Here is a 17619-nt window from a genome sequence, read left to right as displayed (position 1 = left end):
TACTTCAGTTCACTGACTTTAATGTCTAAACACAAAGAGGCTCAGAATCTCCCTGCTTTCCTGATCCCTTGTTAGAATTGTGCTATGGCACATTTAAGCCAAGAGGTTCTGTGCAGGATGCCCAGAGAAAGAGCACATTAGCAGCTCACAGTAAGCCTGCCTCATTTTTTAAATTAAAAACACAATCGCAGGAAGTGCAGGGCGAGATGGTACAAATGGTATTTTTCAACCACCTCATCTCCAGGAAGGACTTGAAGATTTCGTAGCTACTGGCTCCGTGTCTTGCCTGAGCTAAGCAGCATGGAGACTTTCACATAAAATTTAATTTTCCAGTAACAATGAACATAAACTGCCTGAGCTGTATCAATGTATTTGGTATTCACAGTAATAACACTGATCAGAATGAGTTCATTTAATATTAATATTCATTACACCAAACAAGCATAAATCCAAGTTACCCAAAGGAAACAGAATATGCCAGACTCAAAGCACTGTACGTATAGATACTTGAAGGCATTTCAGGTCTGTGTGATTCCTGCAACTGACATCCATCTGTACTTAAAGTATGCACAGTAGAAAGAATATTTCTTAAAGGAGCTACCGCGCATTTCGTTTTAAATCAACATGAATGTTTAGAGGAGGAACAATTGCAGCCTTATCTCCATTGATTATTATCTGCATTATTGCAACTGCAGAGCAAACAGAGCAGAGCTTATGTCCAGAAAAAAAACCCCCAAACCTATCTGTGTTAGAAATCAGGAGCCTCTATGGCAACTATGTATCTTAGACACAGCATGTCTGATTCACCAGGGAGGTACTTCAGCATTACGCTGATTTAGCTGTACTGAAATCTAGCCCTGTGTGTGCGTGCATATATGTGCATGCTGCCTGGTGACTCCTGTAATAAATGTAAGACACGCGACTGCTAGCAGGAGACCAGACTTTATGTGCTGACCCGAGACATCTGACATGGCTCAGAGTTATAATGGTTAATATCCCTGTCACATGAGAGGGGTCAGCCTCTGCTGATTCCAGCAGCTGGTATTATATATAAATTGTACATTCATCAGCCACACCCTCGGCAGTCTCCTTCCTCCCTGCCCTAAAAATAATGCCTGTGAATTAGGGTGAATGGAGCCCCAGGGGAGTATGGCACGATGCCATGCAGAGGGTGCGAATGGACTGTGTAGGCTCTCTGTACCCTACCCCCATTTTAGTAAACTGATATCTCATTGGTTACACTGCATTCGGGGCCTTCCGTAGCCCTTAGCTGGCCCAGAAAGTAGTGAAAACTATTGAGAAAGTATAATATTATATTGGTCAAAACACTAGACTTATAGGATGCACTAGGAAAATTCAGAGCCATCACCCTATCCCCAATCCCACTGGCAGGCCCAGTGTCAGAAAACGTTGCCCTCTCAGCATTAGATAACATTGGTTTCCTCTTTATGATGCAACATTCTTCTCGGAAGAGGACTTGAAGGGGCAGGTATCACTGGGTACATCTACACTGAAAAGAAAAACCCATGGCACCGAGTCTCAGAGCCGGGGTCAATTGACTCAGGCTTGTGGTGCTAGAAATAGCAGTGTAGATGTTTGGGCTCTGAAACCCATTCAGGGGAAGGATCTCAGAACCTGGGCTCCAACCCAAGCCTGTATGCCTACACCGCTATTTTTAGCCCCGCGAGCAGGAGTCAATTGACCCAGGCTCTCAGACTCAGTGCTGTGGGCTTTTTATTGCAGTGTAGACATACCCATGATGGTTGCATGGATCCTGCCTGATCCAGGCTCCCATAGCAGCCAGGAGGGAAGGTAGCATGGTGAGGGTTCTCCCAAGCTTCATAGGACTTGGAGACAAGACCCTGCGATAATCGCAGCAAATCCCGCACCCTCACACAGGAGGGCTCGGGTGGCAACCCTGCCAACTCACACTCATGTTGTTTTTCCCTACATGGAGATGGGGCTGTAAAAGGAAGTTATTTTAGTTTTGATCACGAGAAGCACAATGCAAGTGGAACTTCAAACACATATATTTTTATTTATGGGAAAAATGATGTTCATGCCTCTAATTAAAAACATGAGTAATTTATTTAAAACTCAGCTATTACTTATTAAAGAACAGATTCTGTCCCCTCCTTATTCACCTTACTTCACTAGACCATGCAAAATAAAATACTGCTCAGAATGGCAAAATCTGGCTCCAGGTCATTAGTTCTGCTCCTTATTTGATTTCTTTTCATAAGCAATATTCACTGCCTTCCATATGCAGTGTGATTAATCCATCCCACCGCATGAATTTGGAACTGCTTGGATTAAAGAGGGAATCAGAAGATTTTCTCCACAGTAAGGAATAAATGTCATTGCTGTTAATCAAACCGTGAGAGTAAACCATAATAACATGCATCTGATGAAGTGAGTTTTCACCCACCAAAGCTTATGCTCCAATACGTCTGTTAGTCTATAAGGTGCCACAGGACTCTTTGTCACTTTTTACAGATCCAGACTAACACAGCTACCCCTCTGATACATAATAACGGCGGTGATTACTGGTTGTTGTTATAGTCTGTGCCAATTTGCAGCCCAATTTCGCTGACCCAAGACAGTTTGGAGATGCATTCTGGGTATATATCGCAAGCTCAGCCAAACTATGGCCCTCATTCAGGAAAGCACTTAAGCCCTTGCTTAACTTTAAGGACATGCTGAGGTCCTACTGGTTCCAGCTGGAGCTGTGGGTGTTTAGCACTGCTGGAGATCAAACTCCATGCCTGTTCTGGAGAGACTTTGCTCCGTGCTTTAGATGTGATTTACCTTGGAAAAATGTGTCTATGCAAAAATGACAACTTCTTATCCTAACCTGATGTGTTTAGAGTCATCGCTCCTCACTTCAGGCAGGACACCAGATCACCAATCCTATTTAAACATTTTGAATCCCCTGACAGAAGTGCAGAGCCAGAAGGCAGGATACTCTAAAGTCCATGGGTACATCCACACAGCAAAAAACCAAAAAACCTGCAGCAGTGAGCTTCAGGGCCAGGTCCACTGACTCAGGCTCATGTTACAGGGCTAGAAATAGCAGTGCAGACATTCCCACTCGGGCTGAAGCCCAGGCTCTGAGACCAACCCCACTCGCCCAGTTCCAGAGCCCAGGCTCCAGCCTAAGCGGGAACATCTACACTGCTGTTTTTAGCCTCATAGTGTGGGCCCAAATTAGTTGACCCAGGCTCTGAGACTCGTTGCCACAGTTATTTTTTTGTAGGGAGCTAGCCAGCAGTTCAGGTGACCTGCGCTCAAGCCCCTAGTCTGCAACAGACTTCCTGTGTGACCTAGGGCAAGTCATTTAGCCTCTCTGTGCCACTGGTCCCCATCGGTAAAATGTGAATAACAGCACTGTCCTACCTCTTAGGGTTGTGAGCAGGGCCAGTGCAAGGATGTTTCGTGCCCTAGGTGAAATTTCCACCTTGTGCCCCCCTGCCCTGAGGTGCCCCCCCTTGTGGCAGCTCCTTCTCCCACCCCTCACCCTTTGCCCTGAGGCACCCCTCCCGCCCCAGCTCACCCCTGCTCTGCGCATGAGCACTAGCACCCCAAGCACGCCATCACTGCTTCACTTCTCCTGCCTCCCAGGCTTGCGGCACCTAAGCTGATTGGCGCCACAAGCCTGGGAGGCAGGAGAAATGAAGCAGTGACGGCGTGCTCGGGGAGGAGGCAGGGGTGAGCTGGGGTGGGGAGTTCCCCTTCATGCCGCCCCCTCTTACGGCCCTCCCCGTGCTCCCCTGCCCCAGCTCCCTCCGCCTAAATGCCAGTGGCAACTGGGGCAGCCGAAGATCCGGCCGCCGCAGTCACTGCCGAAGAAAATGGCGCCCCCCGAATCCCAGTGTCCTAGGCAACCGCCTAGGTCGCCTAACTGGTTGCACCAGCCCTGGTTGTGAGGCTAAATACAGTAAAGATTGTGAGGTGCTCAGATACTGTAGTAAAGGAGCCTATAGACAGACTGGAGAAAGAGCTAGATTCCATTCTGGCTCAAGATGCATTGACAGGATTGTGTACTTAATTCCAGCTGCTCTCGGTTAGAACTGTGCAATCTCTTTACAAGTAATGGGTTTGCATGGCAGACGTAGACTGGCACTAATGATGCACTGTCCAGAAAGAACACAGTGTGGCTTTACAATCCCAGGCTGAGCATTCAGGACTGGCTGTTCAAAGAATACCTTTGTTCACTTGTGAGCAGAGCTATTGATTTGGAATTCACTGAGACACAATGAACTTGGAACCCCATGATGCCATTTTTATAGTCACTCTCCATGCACTTCAAGCTCAAATTTCCCAGGGTAACTCAGGCTTATGCTTGATTAGAGCACTTAAAACTCTATTCATGGTTTTGAGAGTCAGTAGCTGCTCTTACCCTGTTGGAGTCGATTCTAGACCTGGAGGTATAGATAGGAGGAGGGATGTTAAAGGCCTGAGGAACTAAATATTCCTCAGCATCCATCATATCTTCCAGGTCTTCCTCGTCCAGCAGATTTTGGAAGAATTTGCTGTCATTTGGACTCGGGAGCTTCATACGGTCATCACCCTGAATGTGTCACATGGACAGAGGAAGATAACACAGAGATTAATTAATTCTATTGTAAGCAGAGTCAGGATGAGCCCCACCCTGACATCTGGTGGTAAATTATGGGGAGTGCGGAAAGAAGTTTCGGTTATTTGCATTGGCACTCCCACCCCACTTAGCATACCACAAAGCAGCATGGGATGATTATGTTCACAGCTGTGGGACCCCCAATTTCGTTGTTATTGAGGCAGGAGCAATGAAATGTTGTCACCCTGATTGGGTAAATGGGGAACTACAAAATTGTCTTGTGATGGGGGGTTTCATTGTCAGCAGGATAGCGCTTGCTAGACGGGGGACATGGATTCCAAAACCCATTGGAGAGAGAGAGGCTGGGGACAGGTATCTGTACTTGGTGGTGCAGGCTCCTTGTGTGAGTCAGAAGCACTAGTTCCACCTATGCTTCTCTCCACTGTGGAATGTCAGAGTTAATTTTTGATTCCCTTAAGAATCTAGATGCAGGTTACTGAGCTGAATTCACTGGTACTGGGGCTCCCCTACTATGAGCTGAAATCACTGAAGAGCTGGACTTGCTGAGCTGAGAGCACTGTGCTAATGAGTGGAGCTGAAATCACTGAAGAGCTGGACTTGCTGAGCTGAGAGCACTGTACTAATGAGTGGGGGAGCCTGAAGCAATACTGGCAGAGCGGAGTGGAGCAGTTTGTGCAGCCACTGGGTGAGTGGAGCTGAGCAGCTCGTGAGGACGGCTGGAGCGGATCACAGGACAGCTGGTGGACCAGAGCAGCTGGCAGAGTGGAGCAGCCCACAGAGTAAGCGGAGCTGAGCTGTTTGCGGGGATGACTAGTGGAAGCAGAACCCCACGAAGAGGCAGGGCAGTTGGCCCCGAACCATGTAAGGTGCCCCTTTCTACCTAGGCTGGGGAGGAGGACCTCTGCAAAGAGACTCTTGAACTCTGGGCTGCCTGACCCGGGACAGAGACTTTTGAATTTTGGGACTGTGGGTGATTTGGGGGGTTGCTGGACTCAAGGGCCCAGAGAGAAGGACATGGCCCAAGTTGCTGGGGTGGGCCTTTGCTCACAGTTTGACCTATGAACTCTAGTTGAGGTATTTTCCAAATGTAATGCTTGTTGTTGTTTATCTTATGTAATTAAACCTTTTCTGCTACACCAAGAGTCTGTGCTTGCGAGAGGGGAAGTATTGCCTCCTTGAGGCGCCCAGGGGTGTGTGTAAGATTTTCCCAGGTCACTGGGTGGGGGCTCGAGCTGGTTTGCATTACGTTGTGGGGAAGGGACCCCTAGGTATTGAACCTGGCCCTTGCTGCTATCGTTTCAGCCTGGCAGAGGGGTTACACTATGAACGTGGTTACCTGTTTTCTATACCACCTTGCAGTCATGGTGCAGAAACCATGCATATACTCAGGTTTCCCTATATCACCACAACTACATAGTTTATTTTGATTTTTTGGCTGGGAATATGATGACAGGAGGGGAATAACTGCATTAATCAAGCAAAAATAAATGTTTTGCACTCCTGTTATTGAACTTTTTGCTTTCTTTTTTAAAACAGACTCAATTCTGGACCCAGTAGACCAGCTTCTGGCAAGGTCTGCTGTATGTTGTGAAATATTTGAGATCTTATGGCTAATGCAGGAAAATATATATATAATGGAAAGTGGGCCTCTTTTTATTTTATTTTATTTTTATTTGTGTTTTTTAAGGATTTACTGTGTGAAATTCCCCTGTTAGCCATATGGATGGTTTTATAAGAATTTAATAGGGATGAAATCAATAGGAATTAAACTGGGTAATGACAACATTTGGATTGCAGTAGGGCCCATGGTTCCAGGTCCCGCACAAACACAGAACAAAAGACAGTTGCGTACTTCAAAGAGCTCATGAGCTACAGAAATTACACTAAAACCCTACATAAATTAATAGAGAATAAAGTCTTATCTAGAGAATAGTTTAACCATTCTGTAGAATTTAACAGAGAATTATATCCCTGCCATAGAATTCTACAGATTGGTTTAAAACTTGCACGGAGGGGTTGTTCGCAGTGTTGTAGTAGCCATGTTGGGCCCAGGATATTAGAGAGACAAGGTGGGTGAGGTAATAGATTTTATGGGACCAACTTCTGTTGGTGAAGAGACAAGTGGTGAAAGAACCTTAAGAGGAGCTCAGAGGAGCTCGAAAGCTTGTCTCTTTCATCAACAGAAGTTGGCCCAATAAAAGATATTACCTCACTCACAGAGAAGTTATCATTCCTGATTATATTCCATATGACTTTCCATAAGGGCAGTGACACTAGTGCTGCAATGGCGTTAAATGGAGATGAACATTTGGCCTTTATTGTCCTAACCGACTGCTATGGAAGAGGCCAAACAGCACTATGAAAGAAGCCACATGGGTGACCTGAAATGATGAAATACCTGCCAGATTATATAGCAAATTACCTTGACAATGAGATTAAAAAGATAATGAAAGGAAGTACAAAGAATGCAGTAAGTTCTTTTACCTAGTGAAATAATTATCCATGCAGGTTTTCTGGGGCCTTCTCTTTTTTAAACATTACTCCCCTTTGAACTCAGTGGAAAATATTGCTAGGAAAAGGTCACATTATGATACTATTATTCATGCTGACTATTGTCTTACTGACCAAATTGTTCCACTGAACTGTCTGTATTGATCATTGTGAGTCAGCCCATCAGAATCTGGTCCAAACTGATTCCATGTGCTGGCCTCTGGTATTTAATAACTATGTTACTGACATTGCAATTTTTATTCATCTCCATTTGTTTGTCCAACCTGTTCTTAAAAACCTCCAGTGATAGGGATTCCACAGCCTCCCTTGGAGGCCTATTCCAGAGCGTAACTACCCTGATAGTTAGAAAGTTTTCCTAATGTCTAACCTAAATCTCCCTTGCTGCCAATTAAGCCTATTACTTCTTGTCCAATGTTCAGTGGACACGGAGAACAATTGATCACTGTCCTCATTATAACACCACTTAACATATTTGAAGACTGTTATCAGGTCCCAGCTCAGTCTTCTTTACTCAGGCCCAGTTTGTTTTTTAACTTCTTCTCACGAGTCAGGTTTTCTAAATCTTTTATCATTTTTGTTGCTCGCTCCTGGACTCTCTCCAATTTGTCCACACCTTTCTTGATGTGTGGTGTCCAGAACTGGACACAGTGCTCCAGCTGAGGCCTCACCAATGCTGAGTAGATTTGGGATAATGTAATTATGGAGTTAGGAACTGAATTCCATGCACCCATTTTTTCATATCTCGGCATTGGTCTATATATATTGAGTTATCTTACAGTATTCGCTGAGGTTTTTAAGAACAGGTTGGACAAACACTTGTCAGGGATGGCGTAGCTTTACTTGGTCTTGCCTCAGTGCAGGGGATTGGACTAGATGACCTCTCGTGGTTCCTCCCAGCCCGACATTTCTATGATTCTACAAGCAGAATTAAATTGGTTTCTGGATGTTCCAGAGTTGCTGACCTGAATGACAAGGTATCTTTGAGGGTCTCGAGCCATTCTAGAAAATTCAGCAGCCAATTCCTTGAATTTAGGCCGACTGTCAGCATCAATCATCCAGCCTGGGGACAGATTTAAGAAGAAAATAAAAAGTTGATTGGTAACAAGGAATATCATTACATTCTGAACAACATTTGAAACAATCCTGAGTATGAAGTGTGATGATGCCTTTGGTGTATTTGGCCTGCAGAGGAAAAAATACAATTCAGTTGTTCAGGAAAATTGGAAAGATGATAATAAACAATGCTTCTAAAATAGAGGAAGTCAGATCTTGTGGTTAAGGCCTGGAGATCTGTATTCAATTCCTGGCTTTGCTGCTGTGGGATCTTGGGCAAGTAGCTTACTTGATCTGTGCCTCAGTTTACCATCTCTAAAATGGGGATGGTACTAGAGTCTTTCTAATCCCGCCCCGCTTATCAGTCTTGTCTATTTAGATCAGAAGCTCTTTGGGGGCGGGGAATGTCTCTTACCATAGATGTGTACCATACCTCGCATGATGGGGCCTGTGTTTCAATCAGGGCCTCTTGGCACTATCATAATACTACCAGTAAAATAAACATTTCTACCTGATCTGCTAATCCATAATGTATTCCAGGTTAGAGCAGACTATTAAACAGATCTGAACACTCTGACCTCTTTCAATTATTTTTTCTCTCTCCTCACCATTTGGGGGACTTTGTATTAGTGCTGCCATCATCAGCTATGGGCTACACTTCAACATTATTTGCAGCCATAAGCCCTGCTGCAGGCTATTGCTATTATCGAGACACATTCCGCCTCCAACAAGCAAGGGCTCCCCCCCCCCTCGCATTCTCTCAAAAAGTTCATTAGAAAGAAGAGCCTTCTTTTTGAACGCCTTCTGCAAAAGAGTTAGTGCAAAGCAACTGATAAATGCCACTCAGCAACAGCTGCTGCTTTATATCAGTGCCAACCTCTTCTACGAAAAGATTCTATCAGCAATTTTCCAGGAATGTGTCCTCATTTAGCAGGGACTCTCAGTGAAATGGTCCTTATCTCCTACAGCCCCATTACACCGAACATGTGACCAAAGTAGAAGAACCAAAGCTTCCTTAGCTAGAAGGCAGGTTGGCAAGAACACTAAACGATTAGGGGTACGCCACTAGCAATGGTTTCCCCAATTTAAGATGTCCGGAATATCCAGTCTATCTGCATCTGCTTTCAACACTATAGAATTGTTTCTTATTCATTAGAACTGTGTTCTATTAGAATATGCTTGAGTTTGATCCAAATGGTCCCCTTCCACGTGTTTAGCTCGTCTAGTCAACTTCCAACCTACATGCTGTTGCTTCACTAGATGCCATGACAATCGAGTGCCTTGCTCTTTTATCGTCCATATCTTATAGAGCCTGTAAGGACGCTGCAATCCTTTCCCACAAACATATGCATATCTGTATCCCCGCTGAAGTCAATGGGCCTGTTCACATGGTTTATGGACTCTTCAACATGAGTAAAACATGCAGAATCAGTTTCTATGGCTGAAATGATGTATCGAGGAGAATTCCTGTATTAAAGGAAATGTCATGCTATTCTTACAGAAATAATGCCTGAGCCACAGACAATTAAACTGCATAAGGGGTAGATTGCCCTCATATCAGCATTGTGTAAGACTAAAGGAAAGGCAGTCTGCTGAAAAACAGAACCTTCCATTTATCCCTATCAGAATTGTTTGTGTTTGGATTTTAGGGCCCATGTAGGTTCCAGATGGACAGTGCGGAAGACTCAACTCCTATTTACCCACAGAGTGTGTATAGTACAGGAAGCTACGTTGCAAATCACCTCATAATGTCCGACGAACGTGCCTCAAACCTACACCCATTACTAAGATGAGGATGTTACAGTCCTTGGCCTCTCTGCCAACACTTTCAGGAAGGAGGTGCATATTGATTCTGAGGGACTGTGATTTTTGTGATGTGGACACTTGTTCATTGGGAATTAGATGAAACCATTAAACACAAGCCACCAAAGTGCCCCTGTACTGAACATGTGTGTCAGCCTTCAGCCCCTAATGACCTGAGTTGGGTTTAATCTTGCAGTTAGGGGTGAAAGGAACTATATCTCATTAGCAATCTCCTTAGTGATATAGTGCACCCATATGATAAGCTTCAGGCTACAAATGCAACTCTGAGAAGAGAGAAATCCCATTTTCTTGCTAAGAATATACATATTTACCTCCTCCAGTTTATCTTCTTAGTTCTGCTATTTTTTTGTGTGCAAATCAAAAGAGAAAGGCCCATGTCAAAACGACGAGATGGCTGTATGTTAATTTCACTTAAATGAAGTCAGAAGCACCACACAGATGTTCCTAATTCTTTTTTAATTAGAAGTCTAGGCTTTGAGGATCCATTTGCGTGCACGTCTCCCCCTCTCTTTTGCGGGGGAAGGAGGGCAGGGTAAGTGAGAATCCAGATATAAACTATTTTATTTTTTTGCTAAATCATAAACGTCTATAAACTACTGGATCTGACTAAACAAACAAAACCAAATCCTCAGATGCATAATATTTGTTAGATTAAGTCAATTTCTCTTTAATAAAAAAACATTATGGATTTCTTGCCTCAATATTTGAGATTTCTGTTTTGGAACCAACTCTTCTCTTTGCCACCTTCAATGCCTGACTACCCATGTACCATAATTATGTTTAATGCTATCGTTTTTTACATCAAAATCAATTGTCATGGAAATGACAAGTGTTTACAATCACAATCATACAATTTTGACTTCATAGCGAGGATGTGTGATACCATCTCACAGTAATAAGAAGAGGAGCTAACTCAAACCCTTCACAGCTAAACTCATATCCTTTGCAACTGGAGGGGGGGGGAGGTGCATTCTATGTTCAAATGTAATTTATAAAACCATAGGAAGCTTTTTGTTTTGAAACAGTCTGCATTATTAGCAAGCACTGTCAGTGACTGTAGATGCAATGGAATACGCTATGCTAGCATTGACGACAGTGATATTAAAACGACAGTTCCTCACATTTCACCATCACCATGTAAACATCAATGGTGCAGATAGGAGGCTGGGGCAACCGTTCCCCTTTCTCTAACAGGTCAGGAATTTCTCGTGTCGGGATTCCATCGTAGGGTTTTCCGCCAAAGGTCATAAGCTCCCAGATAGTGACACCTGGGAACAAACGAGTATAAGATTAGGGGCATGTTTTATTTAAGTTGTTAATAACACCTTATAGATCAGTTTGAGGCTCAATATTGGGTTACAGTGTAATGGACCTGTCTCATTCATTCTCAGAACCAGTGCATGTATAAAGTGTGCGTAGGTTGCTCGCATTTATGTTGGATCTACCACTTAAAGACTATTGAAAGAGTGTGGAAGAGCACTTGAGTTTGAGTCTAAAAATGGTGTCTCTTGTTTGCATTGGGTTAAGAAAAGGTGCAGGCATGACAGATGGGGAGACTTAGAACAAATAAGTGGTGTTGAGTGCAGGCATGACAGATATGGAAGACTTAGAACATATAAATGGAAACAATAACAAAAGAATATGCCTGGCTCTTTTATCATATCAAAATGGAAAATGAATGGTTGATGTTATTGTAAGGGGCAGAAAACCTGAAGATGTTCTGTAAATTACAGCATCAATTTCCCATAATGATGCAGAGTGAATAAGGTTATGTCATTATCTTTGCTTTGTAAGTCATTCACAGTCAGTTGTGGTGGTTCCTCTTAAAGCACCTTATGGATCTGGGTTATGATAATGCTATGATTTAAACCTGGGATCCTCTTTCTGAATAGCCTGAGGATTTTTTTGGCAGCTAAGAAGAAAGATAAATAACATATATCACAAGTAACAGAATTTATCCCAAAAGACAATCTTTAATATTAAAAATACTGCTGCTTTCCCAACACTCTCCTTTGTTTTGCTTTTATTTTATTGTAAAGGTCATTTAAAATATGCCTCCAGCCTGGCAATCATATTTTGCAGACTGTCACTTCTAATCTGAGGAGAGAGAAGTAAAAATACATATCCATGAAACATGCATTTATTTTCTCCCCCATTCACCTCCACACTGATGTTTAATAACTAAATCTTGTCCATCGTCTTGTTTTATTCTTTCACATTACAGATGTGCTGGGCCTCCTGTTTTAAACTGAGCTGCATAAATAATGGAGGAAGATGTACATTTTGCTAACTGGGGCAATACACAATTTGGGGGTGGGGAGGAAGCTGCTTTATGCTTACAGTTTTAATATCATAGAATCATATATTTTTCTTAGCTGGACAGAAGAGGGTAGCTACCTAGCAATAGCAAACTGTATTTTACTGCTACCCACAGGTAAAAGTGAGTAATGAGTTTCAGCTGATACTGCACAGCTTTGTTTCAAAACTATTCAGCAACAGAAACTCTGGATGAGGTCCAGTATCTCTAATTAACTAATATGGGTCTGATGCAGTGAGATCTCATTTATAAAGGTGCAGGTTACTTTCTCACTAACAGCTGGACAAGTTAAACAGGCAAACAACCAAGCAGATGCCTAACAGCTCATTCTTGTATTGTAGTTAACACAATTAAATAAACTCTCTAAATATTGAAATCACTTGGTTTTCTGTTTAGATTCCTTGTGGCCTGACCTTTCTCACTGATTCCAAAGTTGTTTGTGAAATTAAACCCGTGCCTGTATAAGTCAGCCTCTTCTCTTTGCTTTCTTCTCCCTCCCCCATCTCATGCTGTATTTGTTCTGTGTTATGACATATTCCCTTTTATCTGACTGTAGTGCAGAAACTCCCATAAGCCAGAAAATGTTTTTTGACATTCCTGGCTTTCAGAGTTCGGTTTTCAAAGAACTGTTGGAAATTATGACCTGCAGTCATATTTCTACCAATCTGTGGCGAAACGAAAAGAGGCTTTTTCTGTCACAATGATCAGCCGAACTGCTACCAAAACAGAGTTTCTGGCAGGCAACCCAGCAGGGACGTTGTGGTAATGCATTTTAGTGAGCAGGGAAATAACTCAGAAGACAGGTAACAATGCAATTTAGATGTATATTTTTTTAAAAATAGAGGAAACACAAGGTAACAGTTATCTCCTTTAGGAAATATGGGTTGATAAATAAACATCAGTGACACAATAAAAGAACTTTATGTATTTCACAAGAGATGAATTCTTAAGCACAATCACATGGAAGATTTACCATAGCTCCAAACATCGCTCTGATGGGTGAATTTCCTGTAGTGTATACATTCCAAAGCCATCCACTTAATTGGCATCTTGGGAGCAAAAAGATACATGAAAGTTAGAAAGATGATAATGAATAAAATAATATGAATGGGTCCTAAACCCAGGTATCTAGTTCTCTCTCCCTCTCTCAGTTACTAATTAAAAAAACCCCAAAGTCAGGACATTAAAAAATTAAGGCTCACACCAATAAAGTAAATAAACACTTGGCCAAATTCTGTGTTCATTAACATGCAAGAAGCCCTCAGAGAGACAGTGTAGCAACTTGTGGGGGAGGGATAGCTCAGTGGTTTGAACATTGGCCTGCTAAACCCAGGGTTGTGACTTCAATCGTTGAGGGGGCCACTTAGGGATCTGGGGCAAAATCAGTACTTGGTCCTGCTAGTGAAGGCAGGGGGCTGGACTCAATGACCTTTCAAGGTCCCTTCTATTTCCATGAGATAGGTATATCTCCATATATTTACAGTCTGTGCAACCCCCTGGAATTCTTCATGTCTCAATTTCAGTAGGGTTGCTCAGGGAACAGAATCTGACCTGGTGATGTTGCACACAGGTAATGGAAAGCAGAGCGGGCACTCAGCTATCACAGTCATGGGGATAGTGTAAAGAGCTTAAATGAAAGTGAACAGAATAGATTTTGGCCCACAGCATACACTGAGCTTAGAAATAAGCAGAACCTTCTATTAGAAATCCTTCACCGCACTCAAGCGGTGCATTATTGGAACAACCAGTTTCTTGTTAACCCTGGATTTAGCATTATAAAATCAAACCAGTTTGCCCAAAATAACGACTGTGTCCAAACCCCTAAAATTTAGATGGTTTGGAAAAAATGGAACTCTTTTGATTTTGACAAGGTTTTGCAAAACCAAAGCACTAGCACAGATACATAACAACCTATATAGTCATCGCCAATGCTACAAGACAATGAGTTAATAGTGGGATGAGAATTTTAACTTCTCCATTTCCGGACTTGTGTGTGTATGTGTGTAAAGGGGCCAATGTCCTGCAAGCCCTCTGCATCCCAAACATCCATTGACTTCAAATGGGCAGTGCGTGACATGAATATTGCCTTGTCGGAACAGAGCCTCAGGGTATACACTATATCCTACCCAGTGAGGGTCATCTTCTTTTGAAACTATAGAGCATGTCATTGAAAGGAAACCCTCCCCACCAAATAAACCTACAACTGCAGGTGCCCTGGTCAAATCTTAATGTCTGGATAAAGCAGACATTAAGGGTCTGCATTGTGAAAATATCCTATGTAGTTGATTAGAGAACTGTAATCTCTATATTTATGGCCAGGATATCATTCTCTATTAAATTCTATAGGATAGTTTAATGCCTTTACAAAAAGGAAATCATACTGAGGTCTATAGAGACCTATTTAATTTCTGCAGAAGTCTATTAAATTCTATAGGATTTTTCCAGACAGGAACAATTTCAGTAGCAGAGCTGTATTATTCATCAGCTGCCTAAGCCCTCCTTAGCAAATGTACAGTACAGCTTTAAAATGCAAACAACTTCTGGCTTGGGAAGGGATATTGCTCAGAAGCAGGACAGTCAAATTTCTGGTGCATACATCCTACCCCCAGCCCCCAGAAGTGCATTTGGGCCCACGAGTCCAGGACACCCTCCAAGAGCTGCAAGAAGAATCTGTAGGCGTCCTTTGTCCTTCATGGGAAGGAATGGGTGGAAAAGAGGCAGAGGGGATGCTGGAGGGGAGATCAGAGGAAGTGGAGGAGTCAGGGGAGGCTGCCAAATTTCTATCCTCATTGCCAGAAGGTCCCTGCAGTGGTAAGGAGTCAAAAAGCAGCCACTGACTATTACTGTACAAATAACTGATTTTTCAGTTCACTGGCATTTCTGGAAATAAAAAACAGAAAAAAATGGGTTTCCATTTGACCCAATTAAAAAAAAAATTGGTGAATGGAAAAGTAAAAAAAATAAAAATAAAAAAAAATCCCTTCATTTTGGGTTGAACAAAACATTTTGTTCGACCCAAAGTGAAATGTTTTATTTCGCTTTTAAAAAAACTTACATTTTATTTTAATAATATTGAAGTAAATTTCAAAATGAAGTCATTTGACTAAAAAACTGAAATGTTGAGATATTTTTGTATCTTTTGTTTTTTACCGAAACAACTGGGCAAATGCTATATGAATTAGTGAAATGTTTTGGTTGACCTGAATCTGCATTTTTTGGCCAAAAAAAAAAAGTTTTAGTCAAAAAATTTTGCCCGAACCTGCTGCTGATTTCTTTGATGCTTCTTGCCCCACCAGCTGTATCCCTGTTGCTCCCCACAATTCCTATTCATGGAAGAGTTGAACTCAGCAGCAGCACACTTAGGAAGGCAGCCACTCTCCCCAGTAAGTAACAGATGATGGCAGCAGTCTCTAGTCAGCCACCAGCATAAGTGAAGAGAGAAAAATGACGGGGGGAGCACGAGAGGGGGGGAGCGACCAAGGATTTGGGAAAGGGGATGAGGAGAGACATAGACCCACCAGGGACTTTATGGAGGAGAGACTAAGGCAGGTTAAGATGAGCATGTCTGGTGAGGCATTTCAAAGATGCGTATGGCATAGCCACTTGGAACTTGTGTCTGGGACCGCCTGAATGTTGTTATGCCTCTATCTGGGTGCCTTTATCAAGTCTTGCAATGGTGAGTCTATGTAAGACACGAAATGGAATTCAAACTATGGTGGTGCAATGGGAACTAATATGGGAAGAACAGTGGAAAGTGTCCCAGGTGTCCAGGTTAAAACCTGTCTGTTTTAATTACATGCAGCAGATCTCCTGAGTGCCCCAGTATTTTACATCCTTTCCGAGATGTCTTGAGCAAGTGTTGGCACTGCAACAAGGAACTGGGAAACAGCATGCACAGATTCTTTTACTGTGAGCCAACAGGCAGATTGTTGGACACCACATGTAAAACCTTAATGGCCACGCTACAAGTAAACATCTCCTGCCCCCTTCCCTTATGGCTGCTGGAGAGAGATCTGTCTAGGAAAAGTAGCCTGCAAACTACTCAGTGCTGGCAATAGCCTACAGTGATGAACTGGAACAACTGCACTGCACTGAATTCAGATGTTTTCATTGCAGTAGCAATGCAGCACAAAATGGAAGACACAAGAACAAAGCCCGGCCACAATCCTGTTTGGCTCAGTGGGGCTCATCTTAGGCCAAGCCCTGTACCTGGCAGAGTCCCATTGAATAGAATGGAATAACTCGCAGGACTGGGCCCTGTCTGATTTCCCACAGTGATGAGTACACAATCATAGCTCCCACTGAGGTCAAAGGCAGCTCTGGTGTGCTCAGGACTTTTGAAAAATGAGGCTTGTACCAAAGTGTGAATTCAGGAGCCTAACATTCAGTTTCTCTTTTTGAGAACCCCAGCCTTCATCTACAAAGTTTCCTTTGAATACCGTACATGGTCACGTTCCAATAGGCATACTCTTTTCAAGTGATGGAATTGAGAGAACAAGAGCTTTGCACTGGAATGAATGAAGGCTCCAGCAAAAGAGCAAGACTAGGACTGCTGGCGTGAACAGGGGCCGCTCCAGGCCCCAGCACGCCAAGCACGTGCTTGGGGTGGCATGCTGCGGGGGGCGCTCTGCCGGCGCTGCGAGGTCAGCAGCAGGCTGCCTCCGGCGGTTTGCCTGTGGAGGGTCCACAGGTTCCGCGGCTTCGGTGGACCTCCCACAGACGGCCTGCCGTGCTTGGGGCAGCAAAATCCTTAGAGCCGCCCCTGGGCGTGAATGCACCCACCTTCCCTCCATCAGCGTTGTACTCTTTCTCATCTCCTTCCAGGAGCCTGGCCAGGCCAAAGTCAGTGATCTTCACATGGTTTGGTGATTTTACCAGGACATTCCGGGCTGCTAAGTCCCGGTGAACCAGTCTCCTCTCTTCCAGGTACATCATTCCCTGGGGGGACAAAACATTTCTTTTAAGCCAAATAAACCTTTAAATATTTTTCAGATTCCCCCCTCCTCTTTTTGCAACCTGTTTCCATGATATCTTGAAAAACAGTCTATATTATTATTATTATATGATAACATAGAGCCTAGAGGTCACAGCCACAAAGGTGCTAAGAACTGTGCATAGTGAGAGAGTCCTCACCACTAACAGCTTGCAACCTAGATAGACAAGACAGAGAAAGGAAGGATTATCCTCCCTATTTTGCAGAGAGGGAACCTGAAGCACAGGGAGATTAAGTAATTTGCCCAAGGCCTCAACAGGAGTCTGTGGCAGAGCTGGGAATTGAATCTGGATCTCCTGACACCCAGTCCCGCTCGCTAACTAC

At 43.4% G+C, this 17619-nt stretch overlaps 1 protein-coding gene across 11 annotated transcripts in view; it reads right to left on the bottom strand.

The window, feature by feature from the left end:
* The window catches only part of ERBB4 (erb-b2 receptor tyrosine kinase 4), a 1095893-nt gene that overhangs the window by 31576 nt on the left and 1046698 nt on the right, over nt 1-17619 (bottom strand). For all 11 annotated transcript variants that reach the window (XM_039494132.1, XM_039494133.1, XM_039494137.1 and 8 more), the window contains 5 exons: nt 17085-17240; nt 13276-13351; nt 11107-11253; nt 8071-8168; nt 4400-4570 (listed from right to left, as the gene is read on the bottom strand). In XM_039494132.1, coding sequence (XP_039350066.1) covers nt 4400-4570; nt 8071-8168; nt 11107-11253; nt 13276-13351; nt 17085-17240 — 648 coding nt within the window. The remainder of the gene's footprint in view (nt 1-4399; nt 4571-8070; nt 8169-11106; nt 11254-13275; nt 13352-17084; nt 17241-17619) is intronic.

This window comes from Mauremys reevesii, linkage group 11 (assembly GCF_016161935.1).
Source record: "Mauremys reevesii isolate NIE-2019 linkage group 11, ASM1616193v1, whole genome shotgun sequence".
NCBI lineage: Eukaryota > Metazoa > Chordata > Testudines > Geoemydidae > Mauremys > Mauremys reevesii.
The sequence above is the reverse complement of the archived record's forward strand: the minus strand, read 5'-3'. Positions and strand labels throughout refer to the sequence as shown.